Source organism: Canis lupus, chromosome 4 (genome assembly GCF_003254725.2).
Source record: "Canis lupus dingo isolate Sandy chromosome 4, ASM325472v2, whole genome shotgun sequence".
Taxonomy (NCBI): Eukaryota; Metazoa; Chordata; class Mammalia; order Carnivora; family Canidae; genus Canis; species Canis lupus.
Genome location: NC_064246.1, coordinates 50,557,054 through 50,580,563, shown reverse-complemented (window position 1 = coordinate 50,580,563; position 23,510 = coordinate 50,557,054). Strand labels below are relative to the sequence as shown.

General features: G+C 40.0%; 1 protein-coding gene across 10 annotated transcripts in view; it reads right to left on the bottom strand.

Moving 5' to 3' along the window:
- ATP10B (ATPase phospholipid transporting 10B (putative)) overlaps window positions 1–23,510 on the bottom strand; it is a 313,614-nt gene that overhangs the window by 10,502 nt on the left and 279,602 nt on the right. For all 10 annotated transcript variants that reach the window (XM_049109180.1, XM_035715175.2, XM_049109178.1 and 7 more), the window contains 7 exons: window positions 22,014–22,198; window positions 17,441–17,762; window positions 14,635–14,711; window positions 13,155–13,280; window positions 6,304–6,504; window positions 4,765–4,845; window positions 3,101–3,205 (listed from right to left, as the gene is read on the bottom strand). In XM_049109180.1, the coding sequence (XP_048965137.1) occupies window positions 3,101–3,205; window positions 4,765–4,845; window positions 6,304–6,504; window positions 13,155–13,280; window positions 14,635–14,711; window positions 17,441–17,762; window positions 22,014–22,198 (1,097 nt within the window). The remainder of the gene's footprint in view (window positions 1–3,100; window positions 3,206–4,764; window positions 4,846–6,303; window positions 6,505–13,154; window positions 13,281–14,634; window positions 14,712–17,440; window positions 17,763–22,013; window positions 22,199–23,510) is intronic.

Genomic DNA, 23,510 nt, shown 5'->3' with positions numbered 1-23,510 from the left:
GTTTGCAAGGGAATCATGGGTGCTTTAATTGTATGTTAGACTTAATTTTTTATAAAAGTGAGAGGAAATATGACAAAGTTAAATGACAACACCCTGGATGTTGGGTATATGAGTTTCCTTGAATTGAATTCTTGTTTTATTTTCTTTGTTTTTTAATAATAAAAGCATTAGCTTCATCCTACAAGTTTGCATATATAGTATTTTTACAGTCCTTCAGCAATAATTTCCATTATGATTTACTCTTGACCTCATGAGTTATTTAGAAGTACATTTTGAAACTTTGAAGCATGTTAGGTTTGTTTGGCTATCTTTTTATTGCTTGTTTTTAATCTAAATGCATGTCAGAGAAGATCAGGATTCTTTCAAATTTCTTTGTGATATAGAATTTGGTCTTTTTTACTTTTGGTATACAGTTTGTATATTTTTGAAAAGGTATATATTTACTATTTGGGACAGGATTTTTTATATTATATCTAATTATACTAAATCAAATGTGATAATTTATTCAAGACTTCTATATCCTATTTGGCCTGTTTCTAATAGAGTTGTATATAAATCTCATACCACAATTGTGATTTTTGTCTATTTGTCCTTATATTTGCTGGATAAAAAATTCAATCAGATAATTTTTGCATTTATTTATTTATTTATTTATTTATTTATTTATTTATTTATTTCTGCTTTTAACAGGTGAACTAAATTCATTAATATTTATTATGAGTACTGATATATTTGCTTTTTTTGTTTGTTTTATAAATGTCTGAATTTCTAATTTCTTTTTTTTTTTTTTTATTTATGATAGTCACAGAGAGAGAGAGAGAGAGAGAGAGGCAGAGACACAGGCAGAGGGAGAAGCAGGCTCCATGTACCGGGAGCCCGACGTGGGATTCGATCCCAGGTCTCCAGGATCGCGCCCTGAGCTAAAGGCAGGCGCCAAACCGCTGCGCCACCCAGGGATCCCTCTTTTTTTTTTTTAATTTATTTTTTATTGGTGTTCAATTTACCGACATACTTATTTCGAACACCTTACTTTGTGGGGCTTTTTTTTTTTTTTTTTTTTTTGCCATCATTTGTCTTTGCTCTTACCTTTTTATCTTTCTTTTATCCTGCAAAATTAATAGTTTCCTATATTCCTCTTATTTCTTTCCATCCCTTTATGGTTATCCTTAAGTTTTGAAGGTAATATTTCCAAGTATTAAGAGACCTTAAATTTTGAGACACACTAAATAAATATGGGTTTTTTATAGAAAAATTGATAGTTAAATGCATATTCCTATTCTCTTCCTATTAATGATGAAGACTTTAGCATAAATTGCCTATTGAACAGCTCTTTCTTACCATGATGTCGTTTCTTACAGTTTAAGCTTTTATGTTCTTGCAGAAGTATGTTTCTTCTTTTGCTGAGGACCTGGGAGTGGCAAAACTTACAATGTCGGTTTATCTCAAAATGTCATTTATTTACCCTAGTTTTAAGTGGTGTGTAACTGTTTATTTCCATCAGGTCTTTGAAAATAATGACTCCATTGCTTTCTGGCTTCTATTGTTTGTCAGTTTAACTGCTATTCCTTTTCAACTAATTTGTCCATAGCCTCTGGTTGACTTTAAGATGGTCTCTTATACACTGTACAGTTTCATTCTGCTGTATCCAGGTGATACATTAAGCTTTATTTTGATTAATTTTCTCTCTCAGTGATTATCTCCTTAGGTACTGTTTCTCTACCATTTTTTTCCTTCTTCTGTAACCCCTATTATGTGGATGCTAGTCATTTATTCTAGCCATTATTCCTTTGAGTTACTTTCTCAAATTTGTGTGGCATTCCAGATGAGTTCCCAATATCTTCCAATTTGGTAGTTCACTGCCAGAGTCCAATCTAGACTGGATCCCATAAATTGCATTTTTAATTTCAGTGACAAAACTGTTCATTTTAAAGAGTTTTAAATGTTTCCATAGCTTGGCTCAGTTCCCAGTAGTAAATGACTCTTACCTACCTTCCTCATGGCTTCTGATAAAACTGGAATTCCAAATAGCATGTCATTGTCAACTTTTCTCAAGCTTGCTTTCTTGAGTGGGCAACTCCAGCCCAGACCTTGGACCTAGCATAAACAGAGCTCCAATCTTCCTTATCCCATAGGAACCAGACTCCCCATTGCCACAGTCAGTTTCTTGTCCTGGATTCTGGAAAGCCTTCAGTTTGAGTCAGTGCAGTACCTCTGTCTCCCCTGCCTCATTGTTTTCCAGCCTCTTCTGGTTCTGGTGTTTCTTGAAGAAATTTATCCTGTACTTGAGCTTGGCTATACCTTTTTGGTTTTATCACTTTTTTCTATTTGTCTTTGACATGAATTGGAACAGAGGGCATCTGTGATCTGGAAGTTTGCTTGGGTGGTTCTTACTAGCTATTGCACATCATGTCACAAGGCTGATCTAATTTAGTTAACACCCATTACTTTGCAATAAATATATGTCAGGTGATGATCCTGTATACATTAAACTTACACAGTGCTATAAGCCAACTATATCTTAGTAAGACTGCCCCCCCCCAAAAAAAAACCATAAAGGGCTCTGGGAGGTTAAATGAGGTAATACATTAAAAATCATATAAAGAGATACTTGGTATATGATTTTTAAGCTCTTTGTTTTTATAATTATCATTGACTACAAGAATTTAATGAGAAAGCCAGCATTTCCTTTTTAGATACTGAAATGTGATATTTGGACATGCTTGAGATGTGTTTATGTGAAGGTAGCCTTCTAATCTTTTACACTGAAATTAAATGGGAAGCATATATCTCCCTAACACGGCCTCAAGTACAATCAGGATACTGTTTTTCTCATCTCTGAAACCTCTGATTTTTTTTTTTTTTGTTTTAGTCAAAAATATCTACTTTTGCAACAAATTGTCTTAGGGGTTATAAGTCTTGGTTTTATAATCCTGGATAGAGGATAAGCAAATTGAGGCCAGGGACTTAATCTTTTCTACCTCTCTCATCCCTGTACAAGTGGGATACAGGTAAAAGTTCAGTGGTCATTTATTGAGTGGATCAATGATACAGAGTAAAACAACTCAAATTTTTTAGGTCAAAGAGGCTCTGAAGTGCTTACCCAGGTCTTCATTTCCATTGCCTGATGTAAGAGGATTGTGGTGAGGGAGATGGTATTGATGGGTGTCCCAAAGGTAAAGACGTCAATATCTGAATCCTTGTAGGTCTGCAGAGGAGGAAAAAACAAGCACTGTCAGATGTTCCCTGGGATTCAAAGACCTGGTTTTGACACAGCGATCACGTGTCATAGGATCACAAGCAATAGTGAAGGTAGGTGTCATGGGAGGGGAAGGATTGAGAAGAGATACATAGCTGCCAACCATAGAAACAGACAAGATGAGAAGTGAGTTAATAGGGCTGAATTCTTTGGAAACACATTTGTAGCAGAAACCATGAGGGTATTCCAGAACATCGTGGAATGAATGAACAAAGAATTTATTGAGCCACCAGCAGGCACAATGCCAACTACTGAAGATACTTCAGTGTCCACCTTCAAGGAGTTTATAGTCTACTAGACAAGACAAATGTGGTATGATTTAAGGGGATAAATGATACAATGGTATAAGGTATACGAAGTACCCTGGGGATACAGAAGATAAGATATAACAGCTGAGGCCATAATAAGAGGAATTAACTTCCTTGAAAAGAGAGAGAGGAAAGGTAGATCAGGCAAAGGTGAGAACCTGAGGGTGAAAAGTTCAAATAGACCTATATGGTAGGTTTGTTGAGCACATAGTAGGGGCAAATAATGAAGCAGGAAAGGCAAGCAGATTCCTGGAGAGAGAAGGTATTGTAAGATAGGAAACTCAAATGGAGCAATGACTGCCTACTTGGCCCATCTTGTTTCTAACTGCAAAAGAATGTAAGGCAGAGTAGACACCACAGTTTAGCAGTTGCCCCACATTCTGGTCCAGAAGAAACACAGCTATACTTTACAACTAAATTCTCACTCTTTAAAAAAATTTTTTTAAAAAGATTATTTAGAGAGAGAGAGAGAGAGAGAGAGCAAGCAAACAAGCAGAAGGACCGGGAGAGGGACCAGCAGAGGGAGAGGGAGAGGAAAAGGGAGAAGTGGACTCCTCGCGGAGCAGGGAGCCCAGTGTGGGGCTTGATTCCAGGACCCTGAGATAACGACCTGAGCCAAAGGCAGATGCATAACTGACTGAGCCATCTAAGCACCCCTAAATTCCTACTCTTTAAACTGGGAAACAAATTGAGATGGGGCAGGTATCCTTTGCTTTTATTTCAGGTAATATAGCATCCTTTATTATCAGAACTTCCTTCCTGAACGCATGCTGCCTTGACATTGGAAACACAAATCTAAATGTAAATCAAGGGTTGTAAATTCAAATACTTTTAGTGTTCAAGTAAGAAATAATAAATGAGTGAAGAGGGCTTAGGTATAAGACAAAAGGGAGTGGTAGGGACTCTGGCAAACTGGAGAACATGAACCCCATCTAAGCAGGGCTGAGAGTCAATTCTGGATTTTTCCTATGTGGGAAAAATGACCCAATATAATGATAGCTTCCATTTTTTCAAAAACTGGCAGAAATTGAGATGTTTCTGTAAAGCACTCTGATTTTTCAGATACTGACTTGGATGTCGCCTGCAGATCACCTATTTGGAGTCTCTGTGCTACAGTGCCCAGAAAGACACTACTAGTATATGAACAGGACCAGTTCCACTCTGTGATTTGTATGGCTAGAAGGGGATTATACAACTTACCAGGTAAGGAATGAAGAAACAAACAAGGCTTTGGTAGAATGCATCCATTATAGAAATCCAGAAAGTCATTGGGTTGTAGCACTGCCAGGAAAGAACACATCAACCACCAACTTTCTTGTGCTACCTGAACAGACAATATGGCACTTACAATGTTCTTATCTTAGAGGCAAAAGAATGGAACAATTAAGAGCACAGACCGGGGGTGACAGACCTTAATTCAAGTCCCAGCTGTGCCACTCACTAAACTGCTTTGATAATTGGTTCTCCTTCCATAAAAAGAATAAAATCACTAACTATCTCCTTGGGTTTCGAGAAATCTAAATGCAATTGTACTTTAGTACCCACTAAGTGTTCTGTTATCAATAACTATCATTCATTAGCACATTGCTAGTGCTAATACACACTTGGCATATTTAGAGATTCTAAGGTTTCTACATAGCATCTGAAAGGGAGTTCTCTATTACAGCCCAGGATCACGGATTCCCAAGAGACAGGGCTCAATGGCTTCAGAGACAAGTATTCTCATTTTGTGCTTCACTCTTCCTGCCTTCCCTGGAAAAGTAAAACTGTTCTCAGTTTATGTTTTTGCTACATTAACTTCTCTTACTGTTAGATACCCAAGGAATACATTATACATCTAGCACACCTATGGGAAAGGAAAAATCAGAAGACCTATAGGTATATAGCTCTCTCTTGCCTGCTATGCTACGGTTGCTGTGTTGCTCTCCTCCCATTTTTAAGTTAGGACTGGGCTTAGTTCTTAGTTGGCTGTATACAACATATTACTAGCTCTCAAATACCACATCTGGCTTGGTTCTCCTTTCCCCCAGGCATAGAGGTACTCTCATGAATTTCAATATCCCTCTTCCCAGAGCTCTTTCTTCAAGGCAGTCAGGTTCTCTGTCTCTTCTGTCCAATCTGTGCTGAGCTGTGTCTGTGCTAGCCTGACCACCTGGAGTGTCGGAGGTCTGACTTCTCCAAATCACTCAGAGTGCCAGTATGGCCTCTCTCTGCCAACCAACCAATCAGGGTGATTTCCTAGGCCTTCTTTAATCTATTGGCTACCAGCAATTCCAGACTCTGTGTAGTCTTGAGTTCTAAATTTTGTTTTCCCTGACATGAGGTAGAAGCCCTCATTTATGAATACATCACCCAGTGATGAGCAAACTAGATTTTAATCCCAGGGGTTCCCAAACCAAGACTTGGGGGTTCTGTCAAAGGCCTGGAGAAAGGGGGCCAGCTGAGGGCAATGGGATCTTTCTGAATGTCTTCTTCCTATTCAGCTAGGGCAGTCCCATGTTAACCTGTGGTATAATTAAGAAATAACTAAAGAAAAATACCCACTGATCTGTTCCATCACTCTTAACAGCAAACAAGAAACATGCCAGGAATGGGGAGTGGAGCTACTGGGTCACATAGTAGGTAAGAGGTAGAGTGGTGATCAGACTGTAAGGCCCCTGGCCCCAAGTCATTGCTCTTTCTCTGACTCCTGCAGGGAGGAATTAGAGGCAAGGAGGAGCTGAGGCATCTCCATCTTACCTCAGAGTTTTGGCCGTTCTTGTACAGTTCAGGCAATGCCAGGAGTGTTTCTGCAGAGATGTCTTTATCGAGGACTCCAAAGATGAGAGGAGGCAAGGAGGTGAAGAAGAGATTGAAGAATATCATCTGCCAATAATCGATCATAGTGGAGCCAGAGAAGCCACAGAAAAACTGGTACCAGAAAAGCAGGTTGACATAGCACTGCAGGCAGAGAGTATGTCCTGGTGAGTGATGACCCCCAGGTAGTGGACCCCAATGGCTGCTTAGTAGCCTCTGGCAAGTCACTACTCTGACATAGAGCTTCCATTTTCTCATTTGTGACATGCAGAGTTGTGTACGGATCAGAGTAACTAATCCTTAGAGCAGCTGCTGCTGCAACTACTACTATGCTGGTTAAGAGCACAGGTTGTGGAGGCAGAAAAGGCTGGTTTGGAATTTTCAGGTCTGTCACTTACTAGCTATGTGACCTGGAGCAAATTGCTTTTCTGTATAAAATCTTACCATCTTTCAGATGGAAACAGTGGTACCTAGAACATGGCACAGGATGCCAAAGGCAGGAGCTACGATTAGTAGTGTGGAAAGGGAAGGGAGCGCTCCTCAGGGAGGGATAATAGAAAGACTGGACCATGGGCAGGAAGCCTGGCTTGCTGTCCCTGCCCATCTTATGAAGATGACTTCATGAGATTTTCCCCACAATACTTTCCTAATGGTCATGCAACTCAGAAGGTGAGTTCAGAAGGGTGAATCGTCTCTCTGATTCTTTATGCTTTCTAAAGCTTTTCCCGCTCAAAACCACTCTACCTGAGATGCCTAGGTCATTAGTATTGTCTACCACACTGTGATATGATTTGGTGACTTGACCAAGGTTGTCACTTAAGCTGCTGCTCCCAGAGTTGGGACTAGAAATATCAGCCCTGTGAAATTGGCAGTTTTGTGTATAAACTAGAATGTTCATTCCTAAATGCTGGGCCAGTGTTATTTTGAAAAGGGTCACTAGAATCGTAATAATATAGACATACTAATATTAGTAACATCAATGACTATTACTAAAGCTTCTATTTGTGTCAGGAGTGTAGTATATATTATAGTATATTAGTGTATGGTACATTAGATGTGCCATAGACCTAATTTGTTCCAACAATCTTGAAAGATTATTATTGCTAATAAATAGTACATATTATATTAATATCTTGATAATATTATTAGCCAGAGTCTACAGGCAAGAAATCTGAGGCTTTAAGATGCTCAGTTACCTCTTGTCCAATTTTAGAGCTAGAGAGTCAGACAACTAGTATCTGAGTTTTCAATGCTCTTTCTCTTCAACCACCCCCAAACTTTCTCAATCTCCTATTGGATTATATAATATCAATGCTGACTTGAGAGTCTTCTAGCTAAGGAGTGCCATATTTTGGCTTTTCTGCCCAGGTGACCAGTGGGAAGTTTCCTGGCACTGAAAGAGATCCTGGTGTCCTGAGACATTCTAGACCTTGCATCTCTCTCTTAGAAGTGGGGAGAGGGCCCAGTCTGTTTACTGTGCTGCAGGTAGGTTTGAAATGTACCATGGGCAGGCTTTGAGTCCTGAGATCAACAGCAACCACTTGTGCACTTGACATGGTGGGTTTAAGAAGAACTTGAAGTACTGAAGTCCCCTTGATACTAGCAGTCAGCAGCTGTATGAGGCTTTTACTTCTCTCAATCTCTCTCTTTTTTTTTCTTCCCTTTGAGAACCTTGCATTTCTTCTCCCTCCCCAGCTACGTGGGAAAGACAGTAACTCTTAGCTCCCTTACACACAGGTAGCTTGAATGGCTCAGATGGGCTACGTGACTATCAAATACTCTCGGCCACTTGGGAATAGAACTGTGACTTGAGGTTGTAGAAGCCTAGGATGCCAGAGCTGGAAATAACACTATCTTACAGATGAGGCCAGTAATAGCAACAACAGCAATAACAATAGCAACAAAAACACATAAAGCACTTATCATGTGCCAAGCTCTGTTCTGACTCATTTGATCCACTTAACAGCCCTATGAAGCAATCATTACTACTCTCATTTTACAATTGAGGAAACAGCCTCAGAGAGAGGTCAAGTCATTGGGCTGGGGGTAAAGAGCTAGTAAGTAACAAAACTGGAGTTAAAATCCAAATGTTGTGGCTCAAGAGTTCACCCTCATAAGAAGGATGTGGGAAGTGGATACTCTTGTAAAATGAATTCAAGATCTTAGACTCTAGCTCAGTCTCTTGCACTAATGTTCAGAGTTGTTGATCTACACCATGAGAGGCCAGTGGGATTTGTCCTAAAGTGCTATAAATGGGGAAAGTGTTGAACAAAGAATGCTGTGATTGGCAGTTTCTTCCATGCGTGACAAGGGAGCAAGTCAGCAAAGCAGAAAGTTTGCCAGCTATAGGCCATCCTCTGATATTTGCAATGTAAGATTTGGTCCTTTTGGCTCCAAGCCTAAATCTTTCCTCTCCATTAGCTTCATCTCACCAAACTGTAGCTTTTAAGTGGTACAATCTTATCTAGTAGATGCTGTGATGCTTTACCCCATTTTCACGAAGCTCCAGCCATAGTCTAAGCTGAGGGAAGAAGAGAGCAGTTGCCTGGCTGGTGTTGGAAGCCATCTGAAGCTCTGTGGCCAAGTGTAATACTTCTTCTTCTTTTTTTTTTTTTTCCAAGTGTAATACTTCTTAAACAACTTATGTTCAAACACGGTGCTAGAGATGCTTGGACAACAGACAACACACAACCTGGTTTGGAGTGATATTTACCTTCAAAGACTTTGGCAACCACTGGAGAACAGGGTGCTTGTACCTCTAGGAGGCACTGAGGGCCATGGTAGTGAGGACACTCAGTCTGGGAGTTTGGAATATAGTAGAACTAGGTCCAGTCCTGATTCTATGACATACTTACTATGTGACCTGGGCAACCTCTCAGGCTTTCAGCCACCACATCTAGAGATAGATAGTAACTGTTCCCATGCCACAGGACGGATGAGCATTTACTGTATGCCTCACACATATTAACTCATTTATGCACATGATAAGCCTGTGAGTTAGGTAGTATCCCCCTTTTACAGGTGAAAAGACTGAGACACAGAGCTTAAGTAAGTTACTTAAGGCCACATTGCTGTTAGATAGCAGTTTGGGGGTGGGATTTGAACCCATCTGGTTCTAGCACATATGCTCTTAACCCCTGTGTTATACTTAGCTCTCACAGTTACATACATATGTAAAGTTCTTATTATAGTGTCTGGTATGTGGTAAATTCCCTATAGATGATGGTGATTGCTAACGCTAGTAATGCTATCCCAAAGGGTAACAAGCTGTGCTAAGTACCAAGGACACTACAGCAATCCAGGGTGGCATGGAGAGCTCTGGTGAACTAGGTGTTGGAGAACTAGCATTTCCTGAGCTCATTGCCTAACACTTCAACACAGGCAGTATCAAAGGGTTTTAGGCCCTATTCAAAGCAATGAAACACTGCTTGGATGTCACTGGCTCATTTTTCCATAGAACCGTTCTTCCTGAAGTATAATTTAATATTGCTTTTATCAAGGGTTGTTAGAAAAAGGTGCCATATAGAGGTTAATTTTCATTTCCTACAAAAATGCCACTGAAGGCAGTTTCCTGGAAGTTTTTGTGTGACCTTTTTCTAAAGGTTTGCTTGACAAATTGATCTCTGAATTTAGAGCAAAGAGAGAGTGTGCTTCCTCGAGAACTTGTCTGCTTGTTTTTTTTTTTTTTGGTCTGCTTGTTTTAACCAGGCATTTACTACTTAGCATCTTATCCCAAGTTCCTGGTACAACTGACTTCCTTTCTTTCTGGGTTCTGCTCCATACTCCTACACTTTTTTTTTTTTTAAAGATTTTATGTATTTATTCATGAGAGACACAGAGAGAGGCAGAGACATAGGCAGAGGGAGAAGCAGGTTCCTCACAGGGAGCCTGATGTGGGATTGGATCCCCGAACAGGGATCATGCCCTGAGCCAAAGGCAGACACTCAACCGCTGAGCCACTCAGGTGTCCCACTCTTACACAGTTCTTTTATAACTTCTCCATTGCCTCTGTGTTTCTACCGTAAGTCACTTACATCTCTTTTTGGAATCAGATACAGTATATGATATAAAATTATAAATAAATGGCCTGAAATATTTTCTATAAAGACTTAGGTTGTCAAAACTCTCCCTCTTGACAGAGAAACTGGCAAATTCATAGTTCTCTCTTGCTTACACATTATCTTCTTTCCAACTGATTAGATCAAGAATCTCCTGGTGATATGTCTATAGCACCCTAGCCTCCTTACAGGGAGACATGCCTAAGAAAATGTTCGTAAAATCTTAATCTTTTACTATACTAGTGCTTCCCAATCTTTAAGATTCATATAAATTACCCAGGGCTTTTACCAAAAATGCCATTCTGAGGTAGTAGTAGGTCGATGATGCAGTCAGGATCCGCATTTCTAACTAGCATATAGGAGATGATAATGTTGCTGGTCCAGGAACCACATTTTGAGAGGTAAGATTTATGGAGACCAAGAGATGACAAACAACTTCCTACGGGACAAATCCAGCCATAAATAAGGTTTTGTTGGGACACAGCCACATCGATTCATTTGCATGTTTTCTATAGCTGCTTTCATGTTGGTGCAGCAGAGTTGTGTAGGTATGATGGGCCCGGTGGCCCACAGGCTAAAAGTATTTCTTACCTAGCCCTTTGCAGAACAAGCTCACTGAGCCCTGACCAAGACTGTCAGCCTCATGAAGCTGGACACAGATGTTCAATAATGATTTCAATAAATAGAGCCCATCATCGCTGTTCTATTGTCCCAACAATATTCAGGAATTTAATTCTGAAGTGTTTCCTTCCTCCACAAGCCTTGTTAGACCTCGCTTGTTTCCACATCCTCTGGCTGGAATCTTTGCACCTCTTAGGGGGCATACGGAACCTGTGATGGCATCACTGAGATGGGGGCCTGCGTTTTCCTCCCAAGGAGCTACAGTGCAATAATTAATTCATTGTTCAAATTTTAGAGCAGGCAGGGTTTTAATCCCCTCTGAAATTGGTTTCGGATGTGGAAGTCATAGTTCTCCACCCTCTAATTGCAATGGGGAGATAATGCGGCATCAGTATCACAATTTCAAGCGTGGAATCGGGCTAGAAATAAATACCATTTAAGCTTTGAAAGCATGGCTGGCTGGAAACATTTCCTTTTCTATTTCACAAATTTAATGCAGAGAAGAGGTAGTGCTTATTCAAAAGAACGGCTCCTTTGGAGGCAAGAAAAAAAATTAAATGGGCATTTTGAATTCTGAGTAAACAGTCTTTCATGCTCAGAGTGAGTTTCAAGTTAAATAGAGTGACTTGTTTGCATAGACTTGGTGAATATTACCATCCAGTTTATCAAATTTACATTATTTTTTGTCATGCTGTTTATTTACATATACATTGAACTTTGCACAAAAATGCTCACTCTTGAGCAAGGGCAACTGTGACAGTGCCTAAATCAGGACTGGGATAATGGAACAACGGGACAAAATGCAATTTCGCAGCTGCTACTTGGCTAATGCTTTCTCTACCATCCCCTGCTCTTAATCCTCCCTTTTTCCTTATGCAAATAGGAATCGGATTCTGTTTGGAGACTCTTGGGGATTATTCAAAGGTCCTTGAACTAGGTAATGAAAACTCAGGCCCCTTGTTCCCTTCCTTAGGAGAACAGCAATATTTTGGCTTCTTGCAATACCCATTGTTAATCAAGGGCTTTTCAAACAAGAACCTCTGACGGTTTTAATACCTCAGTTGATGTGTGCCTGCTTTGGGCCCTTATCAACAAGATAGAAATGAACACATTTTTTTTAGGAGAAACAATGCTATCTTCAAGCTGTGATTGTATTTGTATAGTGTTACATGCTTTCCTGATAATACCTTAGGGACAGAAGGAGTCCTAGTGTCTTCATATTATTGATGAGGAAACCAAGGCTCAGAGAGGGTAAGTGACTCTTTGAAGTTCACACAGCATGCTAGAGTCAGGCAAGACTAAAATCCAGACGACCTCCTCATTCTAAATATTTTTGCCACTAGATATTTAATGTCCCAACCTCTGTGAATTTCCTGCTGCAAAGGCTGGGGAAGCTGAAATGATACATAGAGTCTCAGGTGGAAACCATGGATCCAGTCTTAAACCTGTACTTTCTCAGGAGGTGGGGTATGGCTCTTGCATTGGGGTGGCTCTATCTGAGGAGAAAATTGAAGATATATGTCAGGCTTATTATTTTTAAAGTCCTTTTTCCTCGTAGTCAGAAAGTAAATCTCATTTATGGAGCCCATTTAAGAATAATGACAAGAGCAATAATCATAAAACTAATGGTTGACTTGATAGGGTGATTACTATGTGCCAATCGCTTTATATACAAGCTCTTATTTAATCCTTCTAGCAAATATAGGAGGAAGGTACTATTATCATCCCCATTCAACAAATGGTAAAACTAAGGTATAGTTACCAAATATAAGAGCCTAGATTTGAACCAAATATGTTTGACTCAAGAGTCTATTCTTGTAACCACTCATGCTGCCTTCTATGTGCCAGATGTTTTCCATATAGAATGGCTAATGCTCACAATAATTTCACAAAAATCTTAGCCCATTTTACCAAAGAAGAAATTGAGGCCCAGAGAAGTGAATTACATTGCTCAAGTTCACAGAGCTCGTAGGAAAGAGTTTCAGGATTCAAAATCTAGGCCAGCCTGATTTACTCCCTTGTGCTGAGATGGTTTGTCTTACAACTGTGGTGGGAGTGGGTCCCCTGGCAGGGCCTCCCAAAGCCTTGGTGGGAGGTTGGCATAGGGCTACTCACCACGTTCTTATAGAAGTAGTACACCACCATCCTGGCCAGGCGTGAGTAACACCAGTGGCCATGCACAAGCAGCAGCTTCTTGAGGTGTCTGAAGCGGGAGATGGCAAAGTCGCTGGACATAACAGCCTGAGAGGGTAGAATAGAGAGAGACATCAGCTTCTATCCATGGCTACCAATAAGCCAAAGAATCTCCCTTGAGGGCTATGCTCGGTTTTAGGTCCACAGCTGATAGGGCCAAAAAGATCCTTTGTTACTATGTGGCACTCTTGGGTGGTTCTTTGGACTTGGACACTTCATCTTTTCTTCTGGAAAATCCAAACCTCACTAGAATCCAAGAACGGCAGCTTGTAAGGATCTAGTGGTCTCGCCTGGCCCTTCATCTCTTTCCATTTATCTGATAAACTGTGGCCTAAAATGTGTTAGTACCAGGCTAGAGATGCGATGGTTAACCAGAAAGTAGGGGCTTCCATGCAAGTAATGCTCAAACCTCTCAATACCCTTGGTTGCCTCCTGTGGCAGACCATTTGTTCCATTCTCAGATGGAGCTGATGGCTGGATAGCACTTCCTTTACATGGAGCTGAAATATGCCTTCTGCTCTTGGGATTGTTCAGAACATGACATAGTTCATTAGTACTCCTTTAAGAATATGGGGTTTGGAAGTGCCTGGTTACAGATCTTGGTATGCATCTTGGTCAGGCTGTTTAACCTTTCCCTTCATCAGTTTCATCTGAAAAAAAATGGAGTAATAATTCCTAACACACAGGGTTGTGATTGTTCAAATTAATTGGGATAAAAAATGTGAGATGCCTAATACAGTGCTGGCATATGGTAGGTATTCAAAAGGTAGCTTTTCTTTTATCCTCACCAACAAATTTAGGCAATGCCTCCTGTCTACACCAGTGGTGGGAATACAATTGTTAATGATTCAGAACCACAAAGTGGGGTTTGTTTTAGTGGGAAACATCAGTAGCTTAAGTTAATATGCTTGTCTCAAGCTGAATTTTGACTCAATTAGGTATACTTATTAAAGTGTACCATACAATTTATAGGTCAATCTAGCCATTAAAACTAAAATGGCAATTGAAAAATGTTTTCAAATGTCCTTATCTGTCACTGCTCATGGAGGGCACTGCATTCTTGGATGTGGGTAGAGATTATAAGGAGGAAGAATGGAGTCAGGGGAAAAGACTTAGCCCTTCCTGAATGGTTGAGTACTCTTTGGCTTTAGAATGCAGGTATCACTGGAAGTCTGAAAAAAAGCTAAGCATCCTTCAATTTTCCTCTGTATCAGAAGGACTGAGCAACAGGGATATAAGAATGGAGGTTATGTATAGGCATGGAAGCCCCATGACTCTCAGGTAATAATTCTGCAAAGCTCTTGGGGAGAAGTTCCTCCAACACTGTGGGGAATTCCATAACTCTCCAGAAAGGATCAAGGAGAATTAGGGAAGAAATGAGAAGAGTTGAGGGGAGCAATACCTGCATGCCTTCCTGTCCAGATATCCCAATTCCAATGTCAGCAGCTTGAATCATGCTTACGTCATTTGCTCCATCACCTGAACGAAGAGACATCATGAAGTGTCTTTATTCCTGGCCTAACTTCTGATTGACAATGAAAAGGGTGTTACATGAGTGGCTCTAAAGTGTCCTCATTTACACGTAATTGAATACTTTTAACACTGCTCTGAATAGTCCTATAGGAAAAGTCGGTATTTGTCCACAGAGAGGTCTCTTCTTTGATAAAAAACTCTATTTACTATTCGACAAATGTTTATTGTCTTTTATCTCGGTATATTAGGTATTGGGAGTATAATAGTAAGTGAGGCTTGGGCAGTGCTTTATAGTTTTTAAAAACAGGCCTTCACAAATGTTACATTTATTAATGAGCAAATGGAGAATTTCAGCAACATAGAGATCCCACCAGGGTAAACCAGGTAGGGAAGGGGCCCAGGAGCATTGGCACGAAGATCTTTGCTACCTTTTCTAACACAGTATAACTTAAAATATTTACCATATTAAGACTACTGGAATATCTGGATAGCTAAATCATCAGATTGTCAGTGGTGTTCAAGGACAGGGATGGTGTTGTTTTGTTTCTCAAAATAGGAAAATGAGATTGATTTTTTTGGTTGAGGGACATTTGGTCACGATGAATTCCCATTTAACAAACTATGGTGTTTGTTTCAGGAATTTGGAGGTTAGGGCATGGATATACACCGCTTCCAGCACTGGCATAAAGGTTTTTCTGTGATGATAGAAAGTCCTATATCTTTACTGTCTAATATGGAAAGCACTAGCTCCATGAGAAGATTGAAATGCAGCTGGTGAAATTCTATTTAAGTTTCAATACCTACATATAGCTAGGTGGCAACCATTTTGGACGGCACAACTCTATACAGTGAGGCTTTTCTTACAAACCTGGCTTTTCCCAAAGCTTTAACTTTCAGACTAGAGATTAGCAAACTCTTTCTGTAAGGGGCCAGATAGTAAATATTTTAGACTCTGTGGGCCAAGAAGCAAAATTGAACAACTGTTCTTGCTGAGAGGCGAATCTTCTTACAGGTTTTACAGTTAAAAACAAAAATCATTCTTAGTATCTCTGCAAAAACATGTAGTAGGCTGGATTCAGCGTGGTGGCCATGGTTTGTGGACTGCATTGCCTTCATTCTTCTCCTGGCCCCCCTCTTTTTCCAGGAGGGAATTATAGAAGGGAATTAAATATGTATTAGAGAATATGGAGGGGAGAGAATTTTCTTCTCTTATTTGGAAATGAAATTAATCTTAAATATGTTGTCATTTTAAGTAGCCATTATTCTTATAATGATTTTTTTTTTCATGATAGTGTAGCAGTACATTGTTTTTATCTTCCCCATGGAGAACAAAACCACCCTTTAACCTCTTCTGTTAGCAAACCAGTGGAAGTAGAGGTGTGGAATAATGCCATTGCTCACTCTGCTGGTTTTGTTTCTGTGGCAGTAGAGCCAATTTCTTACCGCAGGGAGTCAGTCCTGGGCTGTTGCTTTGTGTGTGTCTAAAGTTTTGAAGAGGATAATTCAGGGAATAAAATGTATTTCAGGGAATAAAATTAGGATGCAGTTGCTAAAGCTTTGTACCTTGTATTCTTTCTGCCCACTCCCTCATTTTTTTTTTAATTTGAATTGCTTTTACCTGAAATCAGGAGAAAATGGGGTATAAATAGGCTTCTTAATTTGAAATGCCAGGAAGGAAAATCTCTTTCCATGTCTGTGTAGGAAGGATAGAACCATCTGTAGGAATATCCCTAAATGAATGTAGTATTTACTATGTGCTTGGTATGTGCAAGGCACAGACAAAATGGTAAGACTAATATGGTATCTCTATTCAAGAAACTCATGATCTACTGAGCAGACGCTTGCAGAAAGCATACCATTGCTCTGCAGCTCTGAGGTCTGTGTCCTGTAGGCATTCTCAGAGAGAAGGAAGGTTAGGTGGGATTGGAAGATGGGGTGTTTTATGGAGAAAATTGCTTATGCAAAAGCCTAGGAGTGAGAAAGATAGGACAAAGCTCCATTACCATGGAGAATGGTAAGCAGTTCCATTTGGTTAGATCATAGAGTGCCAAATGTTGGGGAATGGATGGTAGCTCTGATGAAGGATGTGGCTGGAAAGAGACCAGATCATGAATATTCTTATAAACTAGATTTGCTTGTTCCTGGAAGGTTTGATGTAAGCACAGTTTTTATTTCTCTGCCTTAACCATGATTAAAGTTTAGTCCCCTATGAGGAATTTTTTTTTATCAACAGAGAGGTCAGCATTTGTTGACAGCTGGGCCTTATATTTAGGAATGAACATATGGGGCAGGCTCAACTTCCATAATCTCCCCACCAGCCATCAACACTCAGCAGAATATCAAATCCACAAATACCTGAGGTTTAAATTATGCCCTGTGTTAAGTATCAAAAGGGAAATAGTCTGTACCCCAGAATGGGGTTGGCCTGTGTGCAGATTACTGAGTTATGTGAATGGCATGAATTTGAACCTCCATTTGGCTTGAACCTCCATTCAAGTCCTAATTTTTCCTTAGTGATCTGCTAATTCTGAGAACTTTCATTCACTCTTTCACTCTACTTAGCCTCTGCTTCACCTCCTGCCTGCCACATCTTGGCTGTCACTTTGAATTCTCTTAGTCTAAGTGATTCTCAGCCTGGGTATCTTGATTTTGATATGTGACCTTCCCACCTCTGGTCTATGCTTCTTGTCAGATCAGCTTCACAAGCTGCACCCACATCTCCGAATGATGGATACCTATGGAAAGGGTCATGACGCTCAACTTGTCTCGCACCAGCTTGACTATCATACTCTTCTGGAGTGGGGTGGAACGGCAGCATAGGACAGACCGGCAATACTGAGTCAACTCCAAAAATTTCATCTCCAGCTTTCCCTGGAAAATGGCATTTAATGTCTTCCCATCAATGACCAATCCAACTTCTGGAACTGCAGCTCTTGAGGTGGGGGGTAGTGTCTTGGAAGGTAGACAGAACCCAAAGAACTTGCGGTCTGGCTTCTGTGGTCCATGAAATTGCTTTACTTCTTCCAGTGCACAGTTGAGGATGGATTCACAGGTTTCCTATTGAGTTAGAATAATAAATATGGTATTAATAAGCAACAGTGAAAATGCAGGTTAAAAATCTCACTTTATCCTTTAGTAAAATAGCTAATGAAACTCTACCGTCATAGAGATTACCCAGGAATCATTCTTTGATTTTTACATTTCTCTGCAATATTTAAAAAAGCATCAAAGCAATATTAATTTGGAAGCAAGTTAATGGCAAAATAGAGACTGTTAGAGAATGGGAGTGGAAGTAGCTCAGCAAGATGGTGACAGATACAGGGATAGTATAAGCTAATAAATAACATGAATGTGATGATAAATAATGACAATATGTCAGGATGGTTTAGTGCTTTCTTTTTCTCACAAGTCCTTTCAGTTCTCTTTAGGAAATTGGGTGATGAAGGAATTGAAACTGAAATTATTAGTAACTTGCCCTAGCTTATCCAACTTACTAGGGGAGGTAGATCATTACTACTTCAATTACAGCTTCTTAATTGAAAAAATACATTGTGTGTTTATCTGTTAGTATGAATGTGTTAGTCTTATTGGTTAAAACTGACTATGAATGTGAACATCTTATTGATGTAAAGAAACTTCTTATGGATTTTTTCTGATTACCCTGAAACAAAGTGAAGAACTTATTTGCTCTTATCAATTTTCCTTTTTTACTTTTGACTGTATCAGAGATAAAGTCACATTTTGGTTCTAAATATATCCTTAGTACCTTTTTAGATTTTGCAACATTACTTTCAAATAAAGGTAGAGAAAAGTTGTGGCAGTAAATTGTATTATCGATTTTAATAGCATTGTTTTGTTCACATGATCTTCATTTAGCAGTGTTCTTTTATCCATGGCAAGGATGATGATTTTCATTTACTGTAGTGCTAAAAAAAATTCTTCTAAAAATACATTAAGTGCATTTGAACTAACATTTTAAACTAAGTGTTCAAAGTCTGTCAATTTAAATGAAATTGTTAAAAAACAGTAAGGTAACATGCAGATTTAGGCAAAAATTGTGAAGATTGTTCTTATATGATATACTTGGGGACCATTAATCTAGAAGCTTCTGAGAATATTTGGAGTCCTTTATTCTGGAGTGAGAAGAACTACAGTTAATCATCCTTGAATCTTCCTTTAGGGAATGCTAAATTGAGTGTTGCAAGCAATAGGGTACACCCAGAACTAAAGGGGTGACAGGAAGTAGTTCCAGGAGTGGGTGGTTATGCCTGAAGCACTTATCTGGGAAAGAGATCAAGACAGTCCTTGCTGTGAGTTGGGGCCGGCACAAATTATATAAATTCCTTCAACATATGGCTGCAGGAAGTCATTGTAGATATAAGTTTAAAAATTAAATCTCTGAATTTACTTATTTCAAAGTGTGATATAATAACCATAATAATTGCCATTCATTTAACCTTTAGTATATGCCAGGTACTGTAGTAGGGAGCCTCTAAGATGGTTCTCAATGATCCCTTCCCTCCTGGAATGCATGCCCCTGTGCAATCCTTCCCCTTGGATGTGAGCCACATCTATCAATTCCTTTCTAATGTAGAGAATTCTGCAAAAGTGATGGCATGTCACTTCCCATGTTAGCTTACAAAAAGACTATGGCTTCCAATTTGGCACTATTTTCCCTTTCTCTTGGATGGCTTGCTGTGGGAGAAAGCAGCTGCCATATTGTGAAGCAGCTCTACAGAGAGGCCCACGTGGTGAGGAACTGAAGTTTGCCAGCAATCATTTCTGTGAGCTTGGAAGGCCTTCTCTCCATGCCCAAACAACTCACCAGTTGAGCCTTCAGATGAACCCACAGCCCTGACTGACAGCTTGACTGCAACCTCCAGTAAGACCTTGATCCAGAGGTACTCAGCTATGCTGCCTCTGGACTCCTAACCCACAGAAACTGTGGGACAGTAAATGTTGGTTGTTTTTAGCCACTAAATTTTGAAGTAATTTGTTAACTAACACAAATACTGTGCTAATAAGTATTTTTCTTCTATGATCTTATTTAATCTTCCCAATAGAAATAAAATTTTCTAATTCCTATTTTACATATGAAGAGAATGAAGTTCAGGGAGGTATGGTACCTGGACCATATTTAGTTTTCAACATATGTTACTAATAGTGATAATAATCATTGCTGTTATTAGTTTCTATTTAATACTCTAATCCCTTCTGAATTCCTTGATAGACCAGCACTTTCAGTGATGGGTTAGTAATTCGTTTTATGACTGTGAACCCTGAGGTCTAGAGAGTTCCCATAACGTGCTTATAGCACGTTAAGATACATAACAAAGAAACAGTAGACCTGAATCAATATATATTGAATTAGGCAGACTAAAACCTTGGAGGAGATATTCACTGAATACATAATTACATTAAACTAGAGTCTAAGTAAACCTGAGATTTGGAATGGATTTCCCCAGTTTCTGGCTTAACATATCCATGTAGCCACCATTTTTTTCCCAGTTCAAGGTGTGGACAGGGCTTAATATTCAGGTACCATCTGAGAGGATCCCAGATGACTTTAAATGAGTCAACAGTGACTGAACAAAACATGAAATGTGACCCACTATTCCTTAGGAATGTTGGCTAATTAATTGCTAAACATCTTCAGCTTCCTAGAAGAATGCATTTAACAGAAAACACAAAAGCCTACTCTATCCATCTTGGGCTGGCTGACTCACAAGTTTGCCCCTGTCCTCCTTCTGGAATCACCTGGAGTGAAATAATCATTGCAAATAGAATTTCCATTGCAAGCAGGGCAGTCAGATATCAATGTTATTACAGGGATCAAGTACTCAAGCAAGCAGCAAATTACTTTCTTTCCTAAGCATAATATTAATGCCAAAGATTTCCCCAAGATTATTTTCATTTTGAAAATTCATTGGGGTTTAATCTAATCCCAGCATAATCTGTGTGCCTGACAAGAAAGTGATTTTTCCAATTCTTACAAAGAGCCTCAGTCACTTTTCATAGTATATACTATTTTTTAAAAAAATATGTGGATTCTTTACAAAATAAAAACCAGATTTAACCCTCCCACGTGAGTGGGTCAGTGGTTGAGCATATGCCTTCAGCTCGAGTCATGATCCCAGGGTCCTGGGATCAAGTCCTGTATTGGGCTCCCTGCAGGAAGCCTGCTTCTCCCTCTGCCTATGTCTCGCCTCTCTCTATGTATTTCTCATGAATAAATAAATAAAGCCTTTAAAACAAGCAAGCAAAACAAAACAAAATCCTCCTGTGTCCAATCAGTCTTAAGCAAAACCAAGAGAGTGAGGTTCCAGCATCTTTTCTACCTCCTTTTTCTGTACTGTTCTTTTCCATCTTCCTCCTTCTCTATTCCTTTCCTTATGGTACACCTAGGTCTCCCAGTGCCCTTCTCCCACCGCCTCTCTAATACAGAGCTTTTCCTGCTTGCTTCCTCTTGGTAGGAGCATACATCTCAAAGTCTACTTCCCATATTCATCAGCCAAGATGTTGGAACTTCGCTTTCTGCAGTTTGCATTGTGAAAATAGATTTCTTCTCCTAAATATAAAATTGTATTATAACTTTGAATACTCTTCTTCAGACTTTACACAGCCCTCTCTCCAAACCCCATCCCCTGCCACCCACAACCTACTGGGGGTTGAAAATTGCAGTTTTAGGACTCTGCTCTCTCTCTCTCTCTCTCTCTCTCTCTCACACACACACTCTTCCATCCCAACAAAACATACTGGTCTCATGAATCATTCCCTTCAGTTTTATTCTGTAGCAAACCAGTTTGACATATGAATTGGAGCTGAAATTTTAAGCTCAGAATTGTTTCAATTTAAGTACAGCTTTTTCAATGGGAGAGTTAGTCCTAAGTATAAGAAACTGACAATTGGGGTTCTGTGAGCAAATAATATGGAATAATGCAGATAGCACTGGCCTGGGAGAAGAACCGTGTTCTAGACCTAGTTCTGTCAGAAACTACCAGGGTGATCCTGGGCAAGGGCCTTAGTCTCAAGGGTCTTTAGTTTTCTCATTGTAAAATGTGGAGATTGGGTCGAGGGGTGGAATTTGGAAGATCAAAACTTTCTAACATGTACTACCAGATGTAATATAATCAAACTGGTCAATGATGCATGGGGATGAGGTGGATGACTTTCGGGGGCCTCTGAGCTCCAAAGTTCAGTGATATTTTGGGGGTAGAGGTGCTTCACCTGTGTACCCAAATCCCACCCATAAGCCTATTTCTTATTGGCTTAAGGGCTGTTCTGCATTGGTCTCTACTTTGGCCTCACCTGACTTTCTGTATTAATGGAGTAAACAGTGTCAGCCTGATCTAACAATCTGCAGGAATAGGCGATATTGATTGCTGTCTCCTGCTTATCTCCAGTCAAGACCCAGAGCTGGATCCCAGCTTCCCGCAGAGCCGCAATTGTGTCTGGAACCCCTTCTTGTAGCCGGTCTTCGATTCCAGTGGCTCCTGGAGTGATCAAAGACACCAGAGCTTACAATTAGAGTGAGAAACTGCCTAAGGTCCCTAAAACCCTAACAAGCCAAACACTGATTATTAAATATTCCCATGTTCTAGGCTATGCTAAGCACCTAGGTAGGGTACAGCAGTGAAATGGAGCTGGTCTCTAACCTCTTGCAGCTCAAAAGCTTGTTGAAAAAGGATTTATATTTGAACGATATGAGAAGAAAAGCACAGGGTGCCAGCTGAACATATGTTAAGAGACCTGAACTTCAGCTATAAAGTCAGGGATGGGGACGCCTGGGTGGCTCAGTGGTTGAACGTCTGCCTTCAGCTCAGGATGTGATCCCATAGTTCCGGGATTGAGTCCCACATGGAGCTCCCTGTGAGGAGCCTGCTTCTTCCTTTGCCTATGTCTCTGCCTTCTCTCTGTGTCTCTCATGAATAAATAAATAAAATCTTCAAAAAAAAAAAAAAAGTCAGGGATGACCTTGTTAGGAAGTGCCATTTGAGCTCAGACCTAGAAGATAAGGCTGAGAAGTGGCAAAGGAGGATAGTTCCAGGTAGAGGATGAGCATGTATGAAAGCCCAGAGGTCAGGGTAGAAGAAGGTACAGAAAGGGAGGCAGAGTGGGGTGAGAGATGGGGCCAGGAAGGGATGTAAGGCTGCTGGATCATGCAGAGCCTTGTGAGGGCATTATAGGATTTGGAATTTATTTGGTAGACAGAAAAACTATTAAGGGGAGTTAAGTTGGAGAGTGACAGGATCAGTTTTGAGTTTTAAGAGGATCATTCTAGAGAATGGACAGGAGATTGGGGGAAGCAGGATGAGATTAGAGGCTGAGCAGGGGTATGGAGGAGTAGCCTGGGGGGTGGGCCTAGCAGCTAGGAATGGAGAGAAGTGGAGACACTTTGCTCTGTAACAGCTCATGGCAGAAAAGGGACTCAGGTTTTTGATGATATTCTTGGAATTAAATATGCAGACTCTATAATTTTTGAATGATCTCAAGCTTTGCACCAACCCTGATGAATGTATACCCAAATATCAAATAGTTGCTAAGTGATTAAGCATAAATTAATCTGCATTTAAATTGAGATTCACTTCAGACAACAGACTAATGGCTACCCATTTTACTCTGGGCAGGAGCAAGGCATTTCATTTCTTTTAATAATCCCTAGTGACAATAGGCTGGCAAAGCAGTTACACTGGGTGCATATTGAAAAGATCATTTTATAGTGTGGGACCTAGTGTGAATGCAATGCAGCTTTAGTGGCACAGCAGATTCTTGGTGGTAAGATGAAGTCTCTTCCCAGCCCCAATT